The 25698-nt window shown below is 34.5% G+C and overlaps 1 protein-coding gene across 5 annotated transcripts in view; it reads left to right on the top strand.

Moving 5' to 3' along the window:
• Window positions 1–25698, top strand: part of TAOK3 (TAO kinase 3) — a 178190-nt gene that overhangs the window by 77553 nt on the left and 74939 nt on the right. For 4 of the 5 annotated variants that reach the window (XM_061168997.1, XM_061168996.1, XM_061168994.1 and 1 more), the window contains 2 exons: window positions 9326–9429; window positions 20122–20339. In XM_061168997.1, the coding sequence (XP_061024980.1) occupies window positions 20220–20339 (120 nt within the window). In that variant the 5' untranslated portion in view covers window positions 9326–9429; window positions 20122–20219. Of the gene's footprint in view, window positions 1–9325; window positions 9430–13925; window positions 13992–20121; window positions 20340–25698 lie in introns of those variants that run through there. The other variant, XM_061168998.1, reaches the window with a different exon arrangement.

The raw sequence follows: 25698 nt of genomic DNA, 5'->3' as shown, positions 1-25698 counted from the left end.
GGATTCTTAACCACTGTGCCACCAGGGAAGCCCCTCGAGTATTATTCTTGAAGCCTGATTCTAATATTAAATGATTTCATCATTTACAGTTTAAAAACTTAAAATCCTTTGCATGGTATTCAAACTCCTGGATAATCTAGACCCATTAGACTCGTCCAGCTTTGTTTCCAAAGGATCCCATCCCAGATCTGCAGAACAACCACTTAAGTTACTTGCCATTACATGCTGCAAACTCCAATGATTTGCTGACACCATTTCCTATAAAATTTCTCCCTGTTCTTTACAGAGCAATCCAAATGCTGTTTCTACCATGAAGCCATCAATCACCTGCCCATTCCCACCCCCCAACTCCTTAGAGAGTTAGAAGTTCTCTCTCCCTCTTTGGAACTTCTGTAGTACTTGCAACATGCACTGGTTCTAGATAATTAGTTTCTGGTGAACACATATCAGTATTATATATTTTTCAACACCTAACATGATGTCTTAAGCACAGCTGGTATCCAGTAAGTGCTGAATGAGTAAATGAATGAATGAATAGTTGAACACTGCTTCAGGGTCATATACCTTTTATTAAACTCATGAGAAGAGTAAGATTTTGTAGATGTAGAAAAAGCTTAAACAAATAGAACTTACTCAGGTTAGAGGAAATTGAGTAAGGAGACAGAATTAGAAACTGGAATGCTGCAGTTTGTCTGATATCCTCCGAGCTATGATATGGCTCTTAATCATTAGTGAGTAAATATATATAGTATATATATAATATATAGTATGGGTTGCCCATCACTTGAACATTATCCTATTTTGGATACAGGAGGGAGGCAATGGTCCTCCTTCTTCTATGGACACGGAAGAAGCACAAGTAGATATTCATTTCTTGGTTGCCTGGCAGCTGGCCTATGGACATGTGATTTTGGTCAATCAGATGCTCCCACCCAGGACTTTGAATCTTGAGAGCTTAGGGCACAACAGAGACAATTTGTGGCAGTCTAGGAGAACAGAAACAAGTGGCAGTGGCATCAGCAGACAATTACTGTGGCATGATCTTGATTATGGCTTTGCCCTTCTAGGATCCTGTCCATTTTCTGAGCTTTCTGGTTTGTTCTGTGAGACAGCCTATTCTGATGGGTGTTTTCTAACAGCATCAAGGTTTTAACTCAATTCTGACACTATCTGCCTGGAGATAGCATCAGATCCCACAGGGCAAGGGCACAGTCTCACAGGCTGCCCGCAGCCGCTCCCCCACCCCAAACTTCAGATGCTTGTTGCAAGTCCAAGTTGTTACCTGTGCTTCTGACCAACCAGCTGTAGATCAGAGGTTCCTACAAGCCTTCCTCGAATTTGTGGAGGGGGTTTTGCTAGAGTGGCTCACAGAGCTCAGAGACACGTTTACTTACATTTACCTGTTTTTTATAAAGGATATTATAAAGGATACAGATAAACAGCCAGATGAAGAGGTACATAGGGTGAGGTCTGGAAGGGTCCCAAGCACCGGAGCTTCTGTCCCCATGAAGACAGAACTAGGGTGTGCCACCCTCAGGGCATGTGGATGGTTCACCAACCCACAAGCTCTCCAGACCACATCCTTTTAGGGTTTTATGGAAGCTTCATTATGTAGGCATGACTGATTAAATCTTTGGTCCCTGGTGATTGAACTCTACATCCTGAGGTCAGGGGTTGGGGCTGAAAATTCCAACCATTTAATCAGGTTTGGTTCCTCTGGTTACCAACACCTATCCTCAGGGGCTTTCTAAAAGTCACCGTATTAGCGTAAACTCAGGTGTGATTGGTAGGGAGTTGTCATGAATAACAAAAGATACTCCTTTCACCTTTATTGCTCTTAGAAAATTCTAAGGGTTTTAGGACATCTGTACCAGATGAAGACCAAATATATATTTCTTACTATAAGTCACGGTATCACACCTATAAATAAGTTTCTTTTCTAAGTTAGCCAGAGTTGGTTTCTGTCATTTGCAACCAAAAACCCTGACAGAGGCTGTTATCTTTAGTACTTACAGTAGAGCAGCAGCATACATGCATTTCAACTAACTCCCACAAGGCTAGATGCAATGCTATAGTAATGGGGCTGCCAATGCCAAAAGGCAAAGGAGTGATAGCTGTTCAGTGGAATCACTGTGGGAAATGCCAAGTTATTCTCTGCAACTTTTCAAATAACTGCATGTTATATGGATTTTTTTTCAAGTAAGAATTACGTTCATATCTAGCAAACCTTTTTTCCGTACCTACTACATACCTGGCATATGTTATCTCATTTAATGCTCACAGCATTCTATTACTTTCTATTAAGAGAAATTATAGAGGCTTGATAGAAAACAGAATGGAGTAAACTCTGCAGATAAGAAGGCTCTCTTTAGAATTCTTCAGAATTCCTCATTTATACTGGTTATCTTGAAGAGAGAATGATTTGAACATCCAGATTTCTGCAGATCAAGGAATCTATCAGAAAACTTGAAGTTTTTGTTTTTACTAACCTCTAACTGAAATTTAGCATTTCCCGTAATTTACAAATGTTGGCAACAAACCACACAAGTATTAGCAATATCTGAGATTTTTGTCACCAATCACCAAAAGAAATCCCAGATATTTTATAACACATTACAGTTACAGAAATCTCAAAATATTAAGTTCACCACTCTTTGAAATTATTGTGGTTATTAGACTTCCTACTAACTCTCATTACTAAATGAATTAATAAAGAAGCACATAGGGAATTCCCTGGAGGTCCAGTGGTTAGGGCTTAGCGCTTTGACTGCCCAGCGTCCGGGTTGGATCCCTCGTCAGGGAACTAGGATCCCACAAGACACGCGGCACAGCAAAGAAAGAAAAAAAATGGCACATATATATCACAAATCTGTTTTTTAATATTTTGGTAACTATTTCAGTATGATTGGTTTCCTTTCCTTTGTAATTCTAAGTGGTTAATTTTTTTCATTTAAAGCATTATTCTGAGGGACTTCCCTGATGGTCCAGTAGTTAAGACTCCACACTTCCACTGCAGAGGGCAGGGGTTAGATCCGTAGTCAGGGAACTAAGATCCCGCATGCCGCGTGTTGCAGCCAAAAATAAACAAATAAATAAAACATTATTCTGAGAAGGTGTCATAGGCTGTGTACTGCCTGTGATCAATGTCACAAAAAAGGTTAAGAATTCCTTTTATAGGTAGACTTTCTTCCTTTAGACTAACTCAGTGGTGCGTGAGAATTACTTTAAAGGCTTGTATAAACAAAACCATGTATAGTGGGATTTTCAAGGATAATTTGAACTGTATGCAGTTTTGGCCTTAAGTGTCCACCTTTGTGCCCAACCACCTTAGGTAAGATATGACTCCATTCTAGAGTGTTTTCAAGTAAATTCGCAGACTCCTAGGAATTTGAAGACATGAAAATAGGTCAAAAATTCTCCATGAGATTTTTAAATGTTATATTTTCATTTTGATGATTGTCTCCTAAATAATAAGCTATAGTGGATCATCTGGATGACTGCCTTATGACCAAAGAGTTCTGTGGCTTATCCCGACCACTGACTCTACTTTATCTTATTTTTCTTTATGATATTTATTAGTACCTGACATATCAATATTTATGTGTCTCTCTCCACTAGAATATAAGTTCTATGAGAGTAGGAAAGAACTTAAAGCCTTGTTCAGTACTGGACACATATTAAGCACTTAATAAGTATTTGCTGAATGAATGAACACATGAATAAATGAATGACTAAAAATAATTTAAGAAAATGTTAGGGATCTGTGAGAATTTTTCTATAAAGGATCTGAATATTAATCAAGTTTGAGGAACCCTGTATTAAAGAGTAAATTATTATTGTGTATTACAAATATTACAATTTTCATACCACACATATGATTAAGTTGTGCAAAATGAAGACTTCAAAAGACCAGTTAAATCTATTAGAATAGTTCAGAATTTATGTAGACATAGACACCGTTTTTGTACTGGTCTTAATTTTAAGACCCGTGTAAAGTACCGTTTTCCCCAAAATGAATGCATAATTGATTTCAAGTTGCTAACCACATACAAAACTATCAGAGAGAACAAAAACTTTCAGTGTTAAATTTAAGAAATCCAAAGGAGCTCTTCCTTTCCCATTTGTCTCTCTAACCTAAACATCTTTTTTTAAGGGAGGGAGAAACTAATACTCTTTAAGAAACCAAAAGAATTGATATTTTTACTTTTTAAGCACACATAGTCTTAAATGGTGACCCAAAAGTAGTCTACAAGTTATCATTATTATGATAATCAGTGTCCCAGATACTTCTGCATTATTTGCTTAAGTAGAAATTAGATGATCACAGAGGTCCCTTTCCAGTTCTCAGATTCTGTCATGATGGGCTATGTGATCATTTGGCATAAGAAACACCTGTCATCTAGTTTTACTTTCACAGTGAAAGTACCATAAAAATGGTTTCTTACCTCAGAATAATAGTTAGGTATTAGTGGCAGACAGTGGTAACAACTGTCCAAAATAAGTTTTCTGTTTATTTCTTTAAAGATAGTTTTCTTTAAGTCTGTATTGGGAGGTTGTATTATATGAACAGGGGAGGGAAAACACCAGACTGGTCCTGACTTTGAAAAAGTCCAATCACCTATTTCTACTCTGTTTTTCACTGCTGTAACATGAAGATTTTGCCTGCCTCTGTATACCTTCTTGGAGCAAGATAATGAATGCAATAATAGGAATTTACACAGGCAAATTTACTGTGAATCTTACATTTCAGAGCCCCTTATTTACACCAGCCCCTTCTAAGGCCCTATACCTATTCTTGTGTGGAAATTTTGTAAAATTTTTATTCTTAAAGAGATCCCCAAATTTGTCGATGCTTCAGTCTCCATAAGAACTGAACCCACCACTATATATTCAAGTATTATTTGGAGAAATAAAGACAGAGAAGTTCAATCTTATTAAATTAAACTTCTCTTATTAACCTCCAAAATATAACAAAATAGGAAACTTTTTGGTGTTCTGAAGTCTGACTTAGGCAGCTTGATTCAGAAAAAAGTTTTCTGAAGTGAGAAATTAGAAGGAATTTTAATTTGGGATAACAATACTGCATAAGTATGATTTGACGCTTAACTTTTCTGAGATTGAGTTAACAAAAAAAAGAATTGATATGTCTGATCTTTATAATTCTTTCCAATGTGAAACATTCTTTTTTTAATTTTTTTAATTGAAGTATAGTTAATTTACAATGTTGTGTTAATTTCTGCTGTACAGAAAAGTGATTCAGTTATACATATATATACATTCTTTTTCATATTCTTTTCCATTATGGCTTATCACAGGTTATTGAATGTAGTTCCCTGTGCTATACGGTAGGATTTTGTTGTTTATCCATTCTAAGTGTAATAGTTTGCATCTGCTAATCCCAAACTCCCAATCCATCCCTTCCCCACTCCCCATCCCACTTGGCAACCACAAGTCTGTTCTCTATGTTTGTGAGTCTGTTTCTGTTTCGTAGATAAGTTCATTTGTGTCATATCTTAGATTCCACATATAAGTGATAACCTATATGAAACAGTCTTAATCTTACTCCCTTTCTTAATGCTAAAATATTGTGAATTTTCAATCTAGTTGGCTCCAAGTTTATTGTTGCAGAAGTGTGACTACAACATTGAAAGGCAACTAAGATCTTCACTGAATCATCTTTCTTGAAAGTTTCTGAGAAAAGGAAAAATATTTATATTTCTACTCTCTATCAAGTGTATATTAAGTTAGAATGTCTGTGAAAAATAATTTACTTGACTATCATTCTTGGAGGATTTCCATTTCTTAGAATAAAGCATGAAGAAATTATTTCAGTTTCACATCTCTGATGCAATCTTTGTATCTAAGCTAGCTGGATTGTTCAGTTGGCCCAAGAGCCTAAGACCTGAAATTCTACATTCTTGGCACAGTTCTGAGTTCTCACTATAAATGTAACACCTGAGGTTGCAGGAGGTCAAGGAAGAGGGAAAAAATAATTTCATGCATATCACTTCATCTTCAGTTAATTCTTAAAATGCTGTCCTATTGGAAGGAAAAACGTCCTTGTTCAGCTTTTGAGGGAAGGATGAATTTAAAGATCATTTTTAGTGTTAAGATTTGGGTGGAAAAGGGAAGGAGATTCAGCAGATTTTTATGGACTATCTGTTATATAAAGATGCCACAGGACCCAGCAATTTCACTCCTAGGAATATAGTTAATAGAAACTAAATGTATGTGTACACAAGTGATTATAACAGCATTATACATAATAGCCAAAAAGTGGAAACAACCCAAATATACATCAGCTTATAAGTGGATAAACAAAGTGTGGTATATCTATACAGTGGATTTCTATTCGTCAATAGAAAGAAATATTGATTCATGCTACAACATGGGTGAACCTTAAAAACACTATGCTAGGGAAAGAAGCCAGTCACAGAAAACCTCATATCATATGATTCCATTCAAATGAAATGTTCAGAACAGGGAAATCTATAGAGACAGATTAGTGGTTGCTAAGGAATGGAGGGATCGGGGTGGGAGGAGTTGATAGCTAAAGGAAATGGGACTTCTTTTTGTGGTGATGAAAATGTTCTAAAATTGACTGTGGTGATGCTTACACATACTTGTGAATATACTAAAAACCATTGTACACTTTAAATGGGTGAATCGTACGTGTATTGTATCTCAAAAAAAATTTTTTTAAAGATGCCATGGAAATATAATGATTAATCAAAACTTAGATTTAGACATGTATCCTCCTCTGAAGAAACACTTGTCATCCAGTTAGAGTACTAATATATATGAGTATTAAAAACTGAAGCAAAGGGAGAAAATGGTCGGTCTTGTAGGAGGGGTGACATTTAGCTGGACCGTGAGAGTAGTTGGATATGGATATCTGGGTAGAGGTGTAGCATAAGCAAAGACAAATGTATGAAAATGCGACTGTACTAATTCATTTTTTCCTGATTATAGAGTTTAAGAATTTAGGTTGGGTTAGTGGTTTGAGGACAGCTTTGAATGTTAGTTAGGTAAAGTTAACCTAAATCCTGTAGGCAGTATGGGAACATGGAAGGATTTTGAGCAGAGCTGTGATATTGTCTCAACTGTGCTTCAGGAAGGTGATTGTGATAATAGTGTTTTAAAGATGAATTCCAGAAAATTTAGACGAGAGGCTGAAAGAGCAGAAACAGAGGAAAGAGATAACAAATGCTAACAGAAAGGAAAAGTGAAGAACAGATAAAAAGAAATATTTGAAGCACACTTGTGATTTAGTTGAATGTTAAGGAGAAGGAGAAGGGAAGAGTCAAAGTTATTGTGAGGTACATGTGAGACATTTAGGGGAGAAGCCAAACAGATAGTTGAAAGAATGGGACTGGGATTTAGACTGGAGGCCAGAACTGTCTAGTGACAAAGTGTTACTTGAAACCATTAAAGTGGACAGAAATTAGGATAGCAGCTTGCATCACACACAGGGCTTTGGGCAAATACCTGGAGAAACACACTGATTCAGAGCTCAGAGAGAAGAGGAGCTATAGGAGGAATAATGTGGAAAAACAGGAGAAGACAGTTTCATGGAATCCAAGAGACATTTATAAAAAAAGAAGGAAGGTGGTTAAATGGGACAAAACTGTGAACATCTTTTAGGTGTAATGGATAAATTTTAGGAATATGGTTTTCAGCTTCAATACCATGTGCAGTATTCTAGCAGGGGGGAAAATGATAAAATCAAGAAAGTTGAATTCCTAGGAGTCTTAGAGAGTTTATTTTAAAACATTTATAGAGCCATGCAACTGCAGATGGAGAGAGTACCCATTTTAAGAAAAATTATGTAAAAACGAATAAGTATTTAGAGAGAAGAAAAATACTAGGCATGTGTGTCCATAGCATTAGAAAAATATTTTCTAGGAGTGAGCACCTCCTGCATTTCGAACTAGTCAGGACATGAGGCTGTTAGTAAATGCCTTATTTAAAACTACTTTCTCAGAAATTTCACAACTAGTGTTCATATAATAAGGAATGTTTTAGTTCCTTGAAGCTATAGTCAGACTAGATTAGCAGGACATAGATGCAGACATTGTAGTTATTGATTGGTTGATGGTTAGGTAAAATGTGATGCTGAATTCAGGCAAGTTTTAGCTACCAGTTAATCTAAAGCATTCCACAGCCATAGAATCAGAGGGAATAACAAAATAATGAAAAAGATTACTTTGTAAGTATAGACGTGAGAAGAGATTGGGATATCCTCTGCAGGAAAAATGTGAAAATGGAGGTCAGTGCCTTTTTTTTTAATGTATAGTTTTTTCCCTCTTGTAAGGGTTTCATCTCCAAAGCTAGTCAAGCATCCAAAGATTATTTCAATATGCATAAATTTTAAATTGTTATATTCTTTGACCCAGTAGTTCTACTTCTAGAAATCCATTCCAAAAAAGCCCTAAATGTTAAGTGCATAGATAATAAGCACAAAGGTCTTCAAAACAATGATTTTTAGTAGTTCAACAAACAGAGGGTTGAATAACAGCCTTGGTTTCAAATTGTGGAGAAACTGTTGTGAATGAATTGCGGCTCTTCCATACGATAAACATTGAGCAGCCCTTAAATGATCTTTGTGAATAATGTTTGATAACATGGCAAAATACGTGCAATCTAGAGTTAGATAAAAGAGGTTGACTGTGGAATTATATGTACAATGTGATTTCAGCTGTATAACAAAATAAATATGTGCTTCAAGAAGTAAATATGTTCATGGAGAAAACTATCCCAATTGCTAATGAAGTTTGTCCTAGGTAGGATTAAGGATTTTTTTTCATAATGGTGTATATTTCTTATATTTTCTACATTGAGCATGTACTTCTTTAATAGATAATAAAGAATTATCACTACCCCAAAATCTGAAAGATTGGTTATAGAGAGACCAGGAAAGGGAAGATAGATGAGTCAATATAAATCATCATGCTTATTGGAAAAGCAATTCAAAATATAAGCCTTACTGACAGAGAATCAGTAGCATCACCACATGCTGTCAGATTAGTCCTGTCTACTCGTAGCCTCTATTGAGTTTCCTTGGACTCAAACAGACCAGTGGAAGCCTCAGTATAGATTCTGAAATCTAACGACACATTTGTTTCCCTGATATTGTTTGTGAGACAGTAGCTTGTGTCTTTGTTGTGAAAATCCTACCTTTTACATTTGTCATCCACAAATTGATGAAGATAAAATTTTAACTTTGAATGTTACATTTGTAAATATTTAAAACTATCATGTTATCGATTATTGCTTCTTGAATTTTGCCCCTATAATTACGTATTTTATTCTTCTTTTTTCATAGGTGCACCATAAATACAAAAGACTGAAGTTATAAAAGAGGAAAAAAAAGATTGCTGCTAAAATGAGTCTGAGCAATACAGTATATTTTGTGCCGTACATGAAAAGGTATTGTCCATAAATCCATGACTTAGCTTTCTCCCATAAAATGGGAACAAATTGTGTTTTCTGGTTTTTCTATGAGGAATTTTTATTATGTTTGTGAGAAAAACTAAAAGGAATTAATAAAATTAGGATAAAATATTCTTTTATAAAAATTTTTTAGTTTCAAATTATTTCCTTATAGATTTTCGTTATTTTCAGTTATAGCTTAAAATATGGAGAATTACCTGGCTAAAGTTATTTTATTCCTATTATCAAATTATTTTCTGGAAATACATATTACCATTTTCTGTTATAGTGATTTATAATTAGACTTTGAGATAAAATTTTTTCATATCACTTTTCCTCTAATTACAGAAGTAATAAGCTTTGCAGAACATTTAGAAAATAGAAATAAACAAAAAGAAGGAAATAAAAAATAACCTGAAATCCCAACACCTACTTCAGATAAAACACAAGTCTGCAAAGAAATCCAAATTTGTTGGTGAAAGAAACCTTGTTTCCCATCTTCACTGTTGCATCCCTCCTATGCTCTACCTTACACCCTGCCTCTTTTACTAAAATAAATCAAAATAAAACAAGTAGAAACTGCCTTGTAGAAACTCCCTGTAGAAGGATAATACTTGGTCAGAGAATGTTCCCATTTTATTCTTCCAGGAGTGTATAAAGATGACTGTTTCCTTATGCCCTCACCAAAAAAATGTATCTTTTCTCTATTACTTTATCAATTTGGTGGGTGAAATGAGGTGTCTTACTATTTTACTTTTTATTTCTTTGATTATTAGTGAAATTATATATGTTTCATATCATTAATAGACACTGCTTTTTTCTTTTTTAATTTCCTATTGTGTCCTTTGAGTGTGTGGGTTGGTGTATGTATATGTATATGTTCACCTCTCTGATATTAAGAATAACTTCACTGGCACATATTTTGCAAGAACCATCCCCGCTTTACTTGCCTTTCAATTTTGTTTATTGCAACTTTTTAAAGCAATAATTATTAATTGACATGCAATAATCTGAACATATTAAGTAACATAACATTTTAACGTGTGTGTGTATGTATCCATCATCATGATGAAGTTAGTAAACATATCCGTCACTCCCAAAAGCTTCTTCATATCCTTTTTCAATACCTCCCTAACCTCTTCTCACCCCAGCCCTTTCCCTAGGCAACCACTGATATGCTATCACTCTAGGTTAATTTGCATTTTCCAGAACTGTATATAAATGAAATCATAAAGTATTGATATGTTCTCTTTTTTTGTTCTGGCTTATTTTACTCAGCGTAATTATTTTGAGATTCATCCATGTTGTAGCATGTATCAATAGTTCATTTTATTTCTGAGTTGCATTCCGTTGTCTGCCAGTACCACAGATTGTTTATCCATTCATCTGTTGATGGATGTTTGGATTATTTCCAGTTTTGACTATTAAAAATAAAGCTGCCATTAACTTTCGTGTATAGTGCTTTGTATGGACATTTGCTTTCATTTTGGGTGAATACCTAGGAGTGGAATGGCTATGTCATGTGGTAGATGTATGTTTCACTTTTTAGGAAACTGCCAAATAGTTTTCCAAAGTGTTTGTACCGTTTTTACATCCCACCAGCAGTGTCTGAGAGATCCAGTTACTTCAAATCCTTGCCAACACCTGGTATGGTCTGTCTTTTTAATGTCAGCCATTCTAATAGGTTTGTAGTAGTATCTCATTGGGATCTTAATTTGTATCTCCCTAATGAATAGTGATGTTAAGCATCTTTTTTTTTTGGTTTAGTTGCCATCCATTTATCTTTCTTGGTGAAGTGTGTGTTCTAATGTTTTTCTCATTTTTAAAATTGGGTTGTTCATGTTCTTTTAATTGAGTTTTGAGGATTCTTTATATTTTATGAATGCAAATCCATTGTGAGATATATGTTTTGCAGAGATCTTCTACTGTGGTTTATCTTTTCATTCTCTTAACAGGGTCTTTCAAAAAGAGTATGTTTTTATTCTAATTTAACCTTTTTTTCCTTTGTGGAGTGTGCTTTTGTTTTTATATCTAAGAAATTCTTGCCTAACCCAAGGTCACAAAGATTTTCTCTTGTGTTTTCTTCACAGTTTTTTTAGTTGTATGTTTTACATTTAGTTCTATAATCCATTTGGAGTTAATTTTTGTATATGGTGTCAATATGAATCAAAGATATACATATGCAGTTGTTATGGCACCATTAGTGGAAGATGTTCTCCACTGAATTGCCTTTGCACCTTTATCAAAATTCAGTTGTCCATAAATGTGTGGGTCTATTTCTGTACTTCCTGTTTTGTTGCATTGATTTATTTGTGTGTATATATATACACACAAATATATATATACACATACACACACAGACACACCAGTATCACAGTGTCTTGATAACTGTAATCTTATGATAAATCTTGCAATCAGGTTATGTTAGCCCTCCAATTTTGTCTTCCTTTTTCAAAGTCGTTTTGGTTGTTTTAGGTGCATTGCATTTTCATATGAATTTGAGAATCAGCTTCTCAATTTCTCTTTCTAAAAAATACTCAGTATTGAGTCTTCTGACCTATAACCACAGTATAACTTTTCATTATGTCTTTACTTCCTTTCATTATTATTTTGTAGTTTTCAGTGTACAAGTCTTACAGATCCTTTGTCAGATTTATCCCTAAGTATTTCATTTTTTTGATGCTATTATAAGTGATATTTAAAAGTTTAGATATCCATTTGTTCATGTATAGAAATATAATTGAGCTTTATATATTGATCTTGTATTCTGCAACTTTGATAAACTCACATATTAGTTCCATTGAATTTTCTACGCAGGTGATTATGTTGTTTGTCAGTAAAAGTCCAACTTATTCCTTTCCAATCTTGCTACTTTTTACTTCTTTTTTCTTCCCTTGTTGCACTTATAGAACATCCAGCACAATGTTGAATAGAAGTGTTGAGAGCAGACATCCTTGCCTTGTTCCTGACCATAGGAGGAAAGCAGTTGGTCTTTCACCATTATATTTGACATTAGCTGTAAATGTTTCATAGATTTCCTTTATTAGGTTGGGGATGTTACCTTATATTCCTAGTTGGCTCAAGAGTTTTTATCAGGAGTGAATTTCGGATTTTGTCATATGCTTTTTCTGTATCTTTAGAGATGATCATTTGGCTTTTTATCAGTTTGTTGATATGGTGAATTACATTGATTTTTGAGTGTTAAACCAACCTTGCATTCCTGTAATAAATTCCACCTAGTCATGATGTATTATTTATTTTATATATTACTGAACTACATTTGCTATAATTTTGTTGTGAATATTTGTATCTGTAGTCTTAAAGAATTTTACTCTGTTGCTTTCTTTCTTGTAATGTATTTTTCTGGCTTTGGTGTCAGGGTAATACAAGCCTCATAGAATTAATCCTAGAAAGTATGTCTCCTTTTCCATTTTCTGAAAGAGATGTGTAAAATTAATATTGTATCTTTCTTAGATGTTTGGTTGAATTCACCAATTAAGCCATTTGATTCTGGAGTTTTCTTTGTGGGAAGATTTTAAATTACAAATTCAATTACTTTAATAGATACAGAGGTATTGAGGTTATCTGTTTCTTCTGGCGTAAACTTTGTTGATTTGTGTCTTTCAGAGAATTTATCCACTTCATCTAAGTTGTTGAATAATAATTGCATAATGTTGTACAATTTGCATAATATAATACTCCCTGATTATCCTTCTGATATCTATAGAATCTGTAGTGATGTTATCCCTCTCATTCCTGATACGGGTAATTATGTCTTCTGATTTTTTTTTCCTGATCAGTCTGGCAAGGTTTATAAATTTGATTACTTTTATCAGAGAACCAGATTTGCTTTCATTGATTTTTTTGTTTGTTTTTGTTTTTTTCTATTTCATTGATTTCTGCTTTAATCTTTATTATTTTCTTTCTCTCCTTACTTTGGGTTTAATTTGCTCTTTTTTTCCTAGTTTTTAAAAAAATAGTGGAATCTGAGGTCATTGATTTGAGACCTTCTTTTCCAAAACAGGAGTTTATTGCTATAGATTTCCATATGAGTACTGCTTTAGTGGTATCCCACAAATTTTGACATCTTCTGCTTTCATTTTAATTAAGATAAAAGTATTTTCTAGTTTCTCTTTTGGTTTATTTTTTGACCCATGGATTACTTTTTATTGTGTTATTTAGTTTCCATGTATTTGGGGATTTTTTTCATATTCTCTGTCTGCTGTTGATTTTCTAATTTAACTCCATTGTGTTCAGAGAATATACTTAGTATAACTTAAGTCCTTTTAATTTATTGAGTCTTGTTTTATGGCCCAGAATATGGTCTATCTTGGTAAACATTTTGTGTGCACTTGAAAAGAATATGTATTATGATGTTTCTGGGTCGAAACATCAATGTTACTAATCATATTTCAATGTCAATAATCAAATTGGTTGATAGTGTTGTTCAAGTCTTCTATATCCTTACTGATTTTCTGTCTATTTGTTCTATCAGTTATTGAGGAAAGGATATTGAAATCTCCAACTACAATTGTGGATTTGTCTATTTCTCCTTGCAGGTAAATCAGTTTTTAATCATGTATTTTGAAACTTTTTTTATTAGGTGTATAAGCATTTAGGATTGTTATATTCTCTTGATAAATTGATCCAATCTTTTTATCATTATGAAATAATCTTCGTAATATCTTTGCATTGAAATCCATATTATCTGATATTAACATAACTGGCCCAGCTTTCTTTTGATTAGTGTTATGTCTTTTTCCATCCTTTTAGCCTACTTGTGTCTTTTTATTTAAAGCGTGTATATAGACACATGTGTACACACGCATGCATATATGTATTTATATTTGGATACACATTTATGTATTAATCCGCTCTCTATACTCAAGTGATAGTATACCTTTTTGTGTATAGTATGATAACTTTACAACACTGTGCTTTGATTTCTATCCTTCCCAACTTCGTGTTCTCATACGTTTTACTTCTACATGTTATAAACTCACACTATATTGTTATTTTTGTTTAAACAGTGAATTATACTTTAAAGAAGTTTAAATAATGGGGGGAAATCTTACATATTTAACCAAATAGTTAACCATTTTCAGTGCTTTTTCAATGTTTTGTAAAGCTCTATTTCCATCTGGTATGATTTTTGCTTATGTCTAAAGGATTTCCTTTAGCATTTCCTATATGACCACCAGCATTTAGCTGGTGGTCAGGTCATGAATTCTTTCAGCTTTTGATGTCTAAAACCCTCTATTCTGCCTTCGTTTTTCAAAGATCTTTTTACGGGACACAGAATTTTGGTTTGAACTTAGCACTTTAAAAATGTTTCTCTATTGTCTTCTCACTGGTATTATCTCCAGTGAAGAATCTGCTGTCATTGTTGTCCTTGTTCCTCTATACATAATGTGTTTTTTATCTCTGGCTGCTTTCATGATTTTTGCTTTATCATGTTTTGAGCAATTTATTATGATATGTTTGGTGTAATTTTCCCCATTTTTCTTATTCTCATTCTTGTTCTTGAGCCCCATTGACCTTCTTGGATCTGTGGTTTATAATTTTCATCAGAATGGTAAGTTTTTTTCACTATTATTTCTTCAAATATTTTCTCTGCCTCAACATCTCTCTCTTCTCTTCAGGGACTCCAATTAGATATATACTAGTCCATTTGAAATTGTTCCACAGCTCACTGATGCTCTTTTTTTTGGTTGTTTATTATTTTGTTATTTTTTTTCTCTGTGTGTTTCATTTTGGATAGTTTCTACTGTCATATCTTCAAGTTCATAAACCTTTTTTTCTGAAATCTCGTCTGCTATTCGTCCCATGCAGTGTATTTTTCATCTCAGACATTGTAGCTTTCACCTCTAGAGGTTCAGTTTGTGTCCTTTATATCTTGACTATCTCTATGTGTTTGATATTTCCTCAATATTTCCTAACTTTTTAAATATATGGAATACAGATATAATAAGCGTTTTAATGCTCTTGTCTGCTAATCTAGCAACTATCATCTATATCAGTCCTGGATTGGTTTCAATTGATTTTTCTCATCATTATGTGTCATATTTTCCTGCTTCTTGGGATACTTGGTGATTTTTTTTTTTAGACATTGTGAATTTTACCTTTTTGGATATTAGATTTTTTTTTTTTTAATTCCTTTAAATATTTGTGAGCTTTATTCTGGGACACAGTTAAGCTACTTGGAATAATTTAATCCATAAAGATCCTGCTTTTAAATTTTGTTAGGCATCCAGAACAGCACTTAGTCTATGATAATTTCCTGCTACTAAGATTAGACTCTTGTGAGTACTCTAAACAATTCTGCATGAATTATGAGATTTCCTATTCAGACTAGTGGTAACAGGCACTATTTACAGCTCTTCATGAGCCCTAGGTACTGTTTTCTTTAATTCTTTCATATAGGGTTTTTTCCCACCCTGCCTGGCCTGGCATAGTTTTCTCACTTGCATGCATAGATCAGTAGTCAGCTGAAGACTTGATGGGAACTCTGTGCTGATCTCCATATCTTCTTTCTGTGCTGTTCTCTTCTATTTAGTACTCTGCCCTGAGAACTCTAGCCACTTTAGTCACCCTGAACCCTCATCACTGGAGTGCCCCAGGCTCTAATTGGGTTTCCCCACCCCCTACTCTCTGTGCCATGGCCTGGAAACTCTCCCAGGACATTAAATTGGGACAGTTTTAGCTCTCCTTGTTTGCTGTTCCTCTGTCTGGGATCACTGTCCTTCTCTGCCTGATATCCATTGTGTTAAAATACCATAATTTCATGTTTTTCCAGTGTTTTAGTTGTTTCTGGTGGTAGATAATAAATCCAGTCCTGTTACTCCATCTTGGCTGGAAGCAGAAATCCATTCATTATATTTTTTAAGATAAGTAAGTTGTGTATTGTCAAGCTTACTGATTTTAGTTTATGGTTTTTGCCTCTGATATCTTGCTTAATAACTAAATACTCATCTGTAAATTATTTTAGAAGTTTTTATGATCTCTTTTTTTTTTTACATTTTAATATTTATTTCTTTTGAAAAATCACTTTAGTCTATAGTATGACTTAGTAGTCTGTGTGTATCCTCCAAATGGTTATCCATAGTACTTAGCTTTAATCACATTGAAGCCAAAATATTCAAGTTTAAAATGCATCTTGGTGATTGAAAAGATTTTAGTTCTCATAAATTTGGTTCATAGATCTTCTCGTTTTTCCTAACGGACATTTTGTAATTTGCTTTTTTTTTGGCATGGTCTCAAAAGGCATGTCTTTGATTTAATCCGTTGTTTCTCTTTTCTGTTCTCTAAGCAGTGAAGGCAATAGCACTTTTGAACTTTATGTACTTTGTTCCCTAACAAGTAACTAAATTTAAGTTACTTTTTCAATAGTATTGATATATTGACTTTATGCTTGATTATTGGCATTCATGGCTTGGCAGGATGACTACTCATGATTACAGATGCAGTGTTGTGGTGGAATTCTTTTTCCTGTTTAAAACCTTCAGTGGCTACCCATTACCCTCAGTATAAACTCCAAATTTCTTAGTATGGTTTAAAAGAATTATTGTGATTTTCCTTGGCTTATAAAGGAATTTAGTCTTGCCTGACACATAGTAGTGCTTAATAAATGTTAGCTGTTACTATTTCAATATTAATTAGACCAAACTGCTTTTTGAAACAGATTTATTGAGATATAATTTTCTTGTTTTCTTTTTTAATTACATTTTATTCTACATGTGTCTCCAAGGAAATCAAAAAGAAATGCAATTAGTTTGTGATGTTGGGGGAAAAAAATCTTTGGTTTTACTTGCTCAACAGAAATATCTGAATCAATTATACTTTTATCAACTTTCCCTTCACATCCTAGCATTCTGTTTTGCCATCCACTGTGTATTTCTCACACATATCTATCTCAAAGTTATCTTGAGAGGGAGAGTAAAAACAAAAATCCAAATTCTAAAAGATAGCACTTAATCAATGTTAAATCTATCCACAGTTATGTATATTAAACAGAATCATGTCTATTGCATCCTTATAAGCTTCTGAAAATAAGCATATTTATGCTAAGAAATGTCATTGTAATATACAAATAAATTTTTCCAAAATTTAGATTATTGTGAACTAAAATTAAGCTAATTTGTGATTTAAATGACTACTTATTAGCTCCTTAGAAATCAGTGCTCATTGTTCTTTGCATTTGTCTAAGTAAACTGTCAGGTGTAGAAACTTTTAAATACCACTAATGATGCTATAGGTACAACAGATCACACCTAAAGGAATATACTTCAAAAGCAGAATTATTTTTTCATAAAAAAGATAGCAGCTGAATCGTAATATATTTTAACACTAATGTTTTTCTCACCAAACTGTTCTCTCCAAATCTACATAGTACCAACCAAAAAAAAAAAAAGAAAAATTAGTTAGGCAGCTACATACTCCAAAGCACATTGCATGTCTTACCTCTATTGTCAGTCAGGTATCTGGGATAAAATATGTAGACTCTACATAGACAAAGCTTTCACCATGAAAGTAAAGGTAGATCCAGCTGGGCATGCTGGCTAAGTGACATTTTCCAGTTGCCTGTTGCAGTTGTCATTAACTAGAGAAAGTGTCTATGTAACTATTGGTCAGGAAGAATATATACTTCATCTTGCAGTCTTGTAGACTGTTTGATTAACCCATTAATGGGTGGATCAATTCAGAATAATCACCTTTATGTTTCTTTAGTCCCCTTTTGGAAATTTCTTCTTTTGAGGTTTTTTCCCCCTGTGTAACTGATAATTTACCTGTTCTTTTTCTTTTCTTCTCCTCAGAAATCTGTTGTTGGTATTTTGATTTTCTTATCTTTAATTCCCATTTGTTTTCAATTAGCTAGGACAAAAGTCATGGTTATTACCCCTCTCCGTTTTATTTTTTTTATTTTTTTTAAACTTTTAATTATATTGGCGTATAGTTGATTAACAATGCTGTGATAGTTTCAGGTGTACAGCAAAGTGATTCAGTTATACGTATACTTGTTTCTATTCTTTTTCAAATTCTTTTCCCTTTTAGGTTGTTACATAGTATTGAGCCAGAGTTCCCTGTGCTATACAGTAGGTCCTTGCTGGTTATCCATTTTAAGTATAGCAGTGTGTACATGTCAATCCCAAACTCCCTAACTGTCCCTTCCCCCAACCATTCCCCCCCGGTAACCATAAGTTCATTCTCTAAGTCTGTGAGTCTGTTTGTGTTTTGTAAGTAAGTTCATTTGTATCATTTATTTTTAGATTCCACTTTCTCTTTCTCTGACTTAACTTCACTCAGTATGACAATCTCTAGGTCCGTCCATGTTGCTGCAAATGGCATTATTTCATTCTTTTTAATGGCTGAGTAATATTCCATTGTATATATGTGCCACATCTTCTTTATCCATTCCTCTGTCAGTGGACATTTAAGTTGCTTCCATGCCTTGGCTGTTGTAAACAGTGCTGCAGTGAACATTGGGGTGCATGTATCCTTTTGGACCATGTTATTCTCTGGATATATGCCCAGGAGTGGGATTACAGGATCATATGGTAGCTCTATTTTTAGTTTTTTAAGGAACCTCCATACTGTTCTCTGTAGTGGCTGTACCAATTTACATTCCCACCAACGGTGTAGGAAGGTTCCCTTCTCTCCACACCTTCTCCAGCATTTATTGTTTGTGGATTTTTTGATGATAACCATTTTGACTGGCTTGAGGTGATATCTCATTGTAGTTTTGATTTGTGTTTCAGATATAATTTTCATACCATACAATTCACCCATTTAAAGAGTACAACTAAAGAGTTTTTAGTATATGAACAGTTGTACAACCATCACCACAATGAATTCTAGGACATTTCACCACACTAAAAAGAAAGCCCATACCCTTTAGCTATCACCCCCAACTCTCCTTCACCTGCTAGCCCTAGGCAACCAAAAGTCTATTCAATACTTTCTGTCTCTATAAATTTACTTATGCTGGATGTATTATATAAATGGAATCATACAATATGTAGTCTTTTGTGACTGGCTTCCTTCACTTAGCGTAATGTTTCACCTGTGCTGTGGTGTGTATCAGTAGTTCATTCCTTTTTATCCCTGAATAATATTCCATGGTATGGATATACCATATTTTGTTTATTCATTCACCAAATGGACATTTGGGTTGTTGCTGAATAATGTGGCTACCAATATCCAAGTTTTTGTGTGGACGTGTGTTTTTATTTCTCTTGGGTATATACTGAGGAGTGGGAATTTCTGGGTCAAATTGTAACTCTGTGTTTAAGTTTTTGATGAACTCCCAATCTGTTTCCCAAAATGACTGTACCATTTTACATTTCCACCAACTGTGTTGGAGGGTCCGAATTTCCCCACATCCTTACCAATACTTATTATTTGACTTTTTGATAATAGCCATCCTAGTGGGTATGAAAATGGTATCTCATGTGTTTTTAATTTTATTTGTCTGATGACTAATGGTGTGGAGCATCTTTTCATGTGTTAGTGGACATTTCTATATCTTTGGAGTAATATCTATTCAGATCCTTTGCCCATTTTTCTTTTGGATTACTTGTCTTTTTATTATGAATTTCTAAGACCAAGATGCTTTTTATGGATAATATGAATCTGTAATTGCCACCAAACAAAATGTATAATAAGTTAATGTCAAACCTTATTTTTCTACAGGTACTGAAATTTTACCCCCCCATCCCCCAAATATTTGTCAATGAGAGAGAAAGCTGACTGGGATATCAAAAGCAAAGTGCTTGCACATACTGGTCATCATGCGGAAAGGGGTGCCAAGGGACCCAGAGATTGCTGATCTGTTCTACAAAGATGATCCTGAAGAACTTTTTATTGGTTTACATGAAATTGGACATGGAAGTTTTGGAGCAGTTTATTTTGTAAGTAATTAAAAATTGTTTAGATCAAATTATGAAAGTTTAAATTCTGTACATTCTAACTATTACTTGTAAAATGCACTTGGTTTTAATGTTTAGTCTACAAATTAAATGATGTCTACAGTAGAGGCAAATAGTCATTGCTGAAGAGCCAGTCCTAGAATTCTAGGCATCATTCAAGTCAATGGTATCCATATCAAATTAAAAAAAAGTTATAAGCTTGAGTTTGAACCCTATTCATTTCCCTTACATGCCAAGCTCTTTTCTGCCTCAGGGCCTTTATATATGCTATTCCTCCTGCCTAGAAAACTGTACATTTTTTCCCCATTCCTGTCTAACTCTTGTTTACCCTACAGATATCAGCTTAAGTGTTAAATCCACGAGATAGCCATTCCTGTTCAACCCTCCAGCACTAAATTAAGACTTTCTTTATGGTCTCATAACACCCTATGCTTGTACTTTGTTGCATTTGTTACAGTTATAATTGAATAATTATGTGTGCGATTTTTTGATTCATGTATGTCTCTCTCACTAAATAATAAGCTCCATAAGGACAGGAATTATATCTACTTGTTCATTGCTATATCCCCAATAGCTAGTATAATGTCTGAATAGTAGGAACTCAGTAAATGATGGATGGATGGGTGGATGGACAAGTGGACATCTACGTAGACAGATAGACTGACAGATTTTTAGTAACAATCGTGTTAAGTCAGTATCTTAGGTTAAGGAATACAAGGCTTAGCCCCATCGAGTCAGTTTGAATTCCAAGACTGTGATTATCTTCTGATGAGAAGAGTGAGAAATGACTGAAATGTTAACATAGATCATTCACCTGAAATTCATTGCATAAAATATAGTTCTTTATTTCAATAACCTTAGAAGTTTGCATCATCAAATTAACACATACTTCCTTAAGAGTACTAGTTCCTTAAAGCAAGTAATATTTAAGTAATATTACCTATTTCTCCTCCAAACCTGTTAGCAAATAATTTCTTTCTTAATCAAACAGTATTTGACTTTTCTTCTTAAGTGGTCCTTTATGTCCTTCCATCTGGATAGGGCTTATCTTTAGTTGTCCTTCCAAATGAGATTTTATTAATTGCATCTTGAACTCATCCTTTTGTTTCTAGCCAAATCTTCAGCCTGAGTTTTCTCAGAATGCTCTTTCGTCCCTTCATGTCTATACTCAGCACTACCACCACTTCTCCTCCCTCACCCCCATCTAATACTTGGCTCCCACTCAAGTACATTTTATCATTAAGTGACCTTCCATTGCTGAAGTGGGTGCTAATTTTCTAGTTAATACCCTCATATTAGTCTTTGGGCTTAGAGTAGCATTTACGGCCCAAAGTCCTATCTTTCTCATTCACTGAGACACATTTTTTTAAAAGGATTTTTTTAATTACAAACATATCATATATACAGAAGTGTGTATAATACATTCACACTTATATATTTTAATATATAATTTAAAGAATAATTAAAACGTAAATCCCTTTATAACCACCAGCCAGGCCAAGAAATAGAATATTGCCAGCACCCCAGAAGCCCCTTTTTTGTTAGAAGAATCCACTATGCTGAATTTTATGATGATGACTTTCTTATATTTCTTTATATGTACCCACTTACTTCTCTACCCCTAATAATATAATTTGGTTTTGCCAGTTTTGAACTTTTTAACAATAGAAACATTTTGTATATATTTGGTTGTGACCTGTTTGTTTTGCTTAGAGATACTTTCTTCAGTCAATCATCTTTTCTTACTTTCCTTCTATTACTGTATAACTAATTCATCATCTCAGAATCTCTCTTGGCCAGAGTCAGAGAGTAGTTGCAATCTCTGTTTGACTCTTCTATTTTAAAAAGCAGCCAGACCACTCTCAAAGTTCTCTTTTAGAATAAATACAATAAACCAAGTATGCTTCGAAACTTACTAACATGCCTTTTGTGCTAGGGATAAAATGAGACCTACATTGCTGTAGAAGACCCAGTGCTTTTGGGACTAAGTCCTGTCTGTTTAGCTAGAGTACGGTAGTTCCCCCTTATCCACAGTTTCGCTTTCCACGGTTTTAGTTATCTGTGGTCAACCTCAGTCCAAAAATATTAGATGGAAAAATCCAGAAATAAACAATTCTTAAGTTTTAAATTGCGAGCTATTCTGACTAGCATCATGTAAATATGTGTTATTTGTTGATAATGATAGACTAGAGAAATCACAAAGATACCTGGGTGGCTTTGATACTGAAATGTAATCATTAACTATATATTGCCTGTATACAAAAGTGTAGAGTACAGGCCCTTATAAGCCCGTAAGGCACTTAAAAAACAGCTTAAAGGGGAATTAACTGATACTTTACTATAAAACTTAAAAAAGCCTTAACCTTTTGTCTACAGTGGTCACATAGGTAGCACCTTAAAAATGGATTTTCTCAGGGGCCACAGTAATATGACCCATGTTGCTCCTCCCTGTTGACAGATTCTTCTTCTCACTCATACCATTATAACCAAGAAGACTACCATCTCTTACTTGGACAACTGCAGTAACCTCCAAACTGATCTCTGTGCATCCATTCTGGTCTGTCTCCAGTCTTTTGTCCACACCACAGTGAGCTTGAGGGTTGGTGGAGAGCGGAAATACGTAAATATGATCACATCACCTTTTCTCTGTAAAGCCTTCAGAGGGTCTCCTCCTCTGTTCTTGAGCTAAGTTCAACTTCCCTACTGTAGGCAGCCTGTAAGGTCCTTCATGAGGTGATCCCTCTATACCTGAACTGTATTCCCTCTTATTCTCATTGCTCTAGTTATTATATAAAAGTTTTCTTTTAATCATCCATCATAGGATCTTTGCATAAACTGTTCTCTCTGGAATGTTTTCCCCTGCCATCTTCATCTTCTTAACTCCACTTTATCCTTTGTCTCTCAGCTGAGGGCTCATTTATTCAGGGAAGCCTTGCCTGACCTGCCTAATCACATCCCCCCTTTTTTGGTTCTCAGAGTAACACATACCCTTCTTTGTAACACATATCACAGTTGCAATTTTATATTAATTATGATTTCATTTTTGCTGTCTATACTACTAGAAGAGAGATAGGCACTAGGCATACTTACAATTCTATCCCTAGCATTTAGCCCAGTACCTGACAAACTTTGAGTACCTGGTAAGTATTTGAATTATGAAGAACTCAGAGAATTTGGAACTGCTAATTAGTACTTTTCATGAGTCAGAATCATATTAGCAAGCTGTAAAGACCAGAATCTAGCAACCAACATCTTTATACCTCAACACTATAATTCTGTTAGACTTTTTGTAGTTTACAGCTTTTACACAGAACAATGCCAGGAAATGTGTTAAAAGTGAATTGTACGCTGGCACAGCTCTTGTAGAATCAATCAGTTGAGAATATATATTATATTCAGAGAAAATTGAAACTATTGATGAAATATCTCTGTGTATTTGGATTTACATAAGTAATTCAGAAATTAGCATCAGTAAAAATGAAATAGTAAGAAACTCTGTATTAAAGGAAGATAAAAAGGGCTGAGCATGTTCATTTTTGTATTCACTTAAAAGACAACTATAAAGTTTCTAGGGTTCTAGTGTTGCCTTGTTGAACTCAGCATATCGTCCATAATCCACCTAAAGCAAATAATTTAGTTTTGTTCTTCTGGGTATAAATACCTTTTAGTTTTAGTTGAGGCTTAATAAATAGGGCAAAAGGAAAAGCTTATGTTTAATTTTTATATTTCCATAAACTAGTAAAGAGTTGACAATAATCTAAATGTAGCTGGAAATGGTTATAGAAATATCAGAAACACATATGTAGTAAGTTCTCAATAAATATATTTTGAATCAGTGATTTTTTTTTTTATTGGAGTATAATTGCTTTACAATGTTGTGTTAGTTTCTGCTGTACAATGAAGTGAATCAGCTGTATGTATACCTATATGCCCTCCCTCTTGAACCTCCCTCCCACCTCCACCCCCCCCCCCCCATCCCACCCATCTAGGTCGTCACAGCACAGAGCTGGGCTCCCTGTGCTTTATTTTACTTTTTTTTCCCATTTATTTATTTATATATTTTATAACGTCTTTATTGGAGTATAATTGCTTTACAGTGGTGTGTTAGTTTCTGCTTTATAACAAAGTGAATCAGCTATACATATACATATATCCCCATATCTCTCCCGTCTTGCGTCTCCGTCCCTCCCACCCTCCCTATCCCACCCCTCTAGGTGGTCACAAAGCACTGAGCTGATCTCCCTGTGCTATGCGGCTGCTTCCCACTAGCTATCAGTTTTTTTACATTTGGTAGTGTATATATGTCCATGCCACTCTCTCACTTTGTCCCAGCTTACCCTCCCCCCTCCCCATGTCCTCAAGTCCATTCTCTAGTAGGTCTGCGTCTTTATTCCTGTCCTGCCCCTAGGTTCTTCATGACCTTTTTTTTTTTTTTTTTTTAGATTCCATATATATGTGTTAGCATACGGTATTTGTTTTTCTCTTTCTGACTTACTTCACTCTGTATGACAGACTCTAGGTCCATCCACCTCACTACAAATAACTCAATTTCGTTTCTTTTTATGGCTGAGTGATATTCCATTGCATATATGTGCCACATCTTCTTTATTGATTCATCTTTCGATGGACACTTAGGTTGCTTCCATGTCCTGACTACTGTAAATAGAGCTGCAATGAACATTGTGGTACATGACTCTTTTTGAATTATGGTTTTCTCTGGGTATATGCCCAGTAGTGGGATTGCTGGGTCGTATGGTAGTTCTATTTTTAGTTTTTGAAGGAACCTCCATACTGTTCTCCATAGTGGCTGTATCAATTTACATTCCCACCAATAGTTTAAGAGGGTTCCCCTTTCTCCACACCCTCTCCAGCATTTATTGTTTGTAGATTTTTTGATGATGGCCATTCTGACTGGTGTGAGGTGATACCTCACTGTAGTTTTGATTTGCATTTCTCTAATGGTTAGTGATGTTGAGCATCTTTTCATGTGTTTGTTGGCAATCTGTATATCTTCTTTGGAGAAATGTCTATTTAGGTCTTCTGCCCATTTTTGGATTGGGTTGTTTGTTTTTTTGATATTGAGCTGCATGAGCTGCTTGTAAATTTTGGAGATTAATCCTTTGTCAGTTGCTTTGTTTGTAAATATTTTCTCCCATTCTGAGGGTTGTCTTTTCGTCTTGTTTATGGTTTCCTTTGCTGTGCAAAAGCTTTTGAGTTTCATTAGGTCCCATTTGTTTATTTTTGTTTTTATTTCCATTTCCCTAGGAGTTGGGTCAAAAAGTATCCTGCTGTGATTTATGTCATAGAGTGTTCTGCCTATGTTTTCCTCTAAGAGTTTGAT

The sequence above is a fragment of the Eubalaena glacialis genome, chromosome 15, assembly GCF_028564815.1.
Source record: "Eubalaena glacialis isolate mEubGla1 chromosome 15, mEubGla1.1.hap2.+ XY, whole genome shotgun sequence".
Taxonomy (NCBI): Eukaryota; Metazoa; Chordata; class Mammalia; order Artiodactyla; family Balaenidae; genus Eubalaena; species Eubalaena glacialis.
This window is presented reverse-complemented; position numbering and strand designations above follow the sequence as displayed.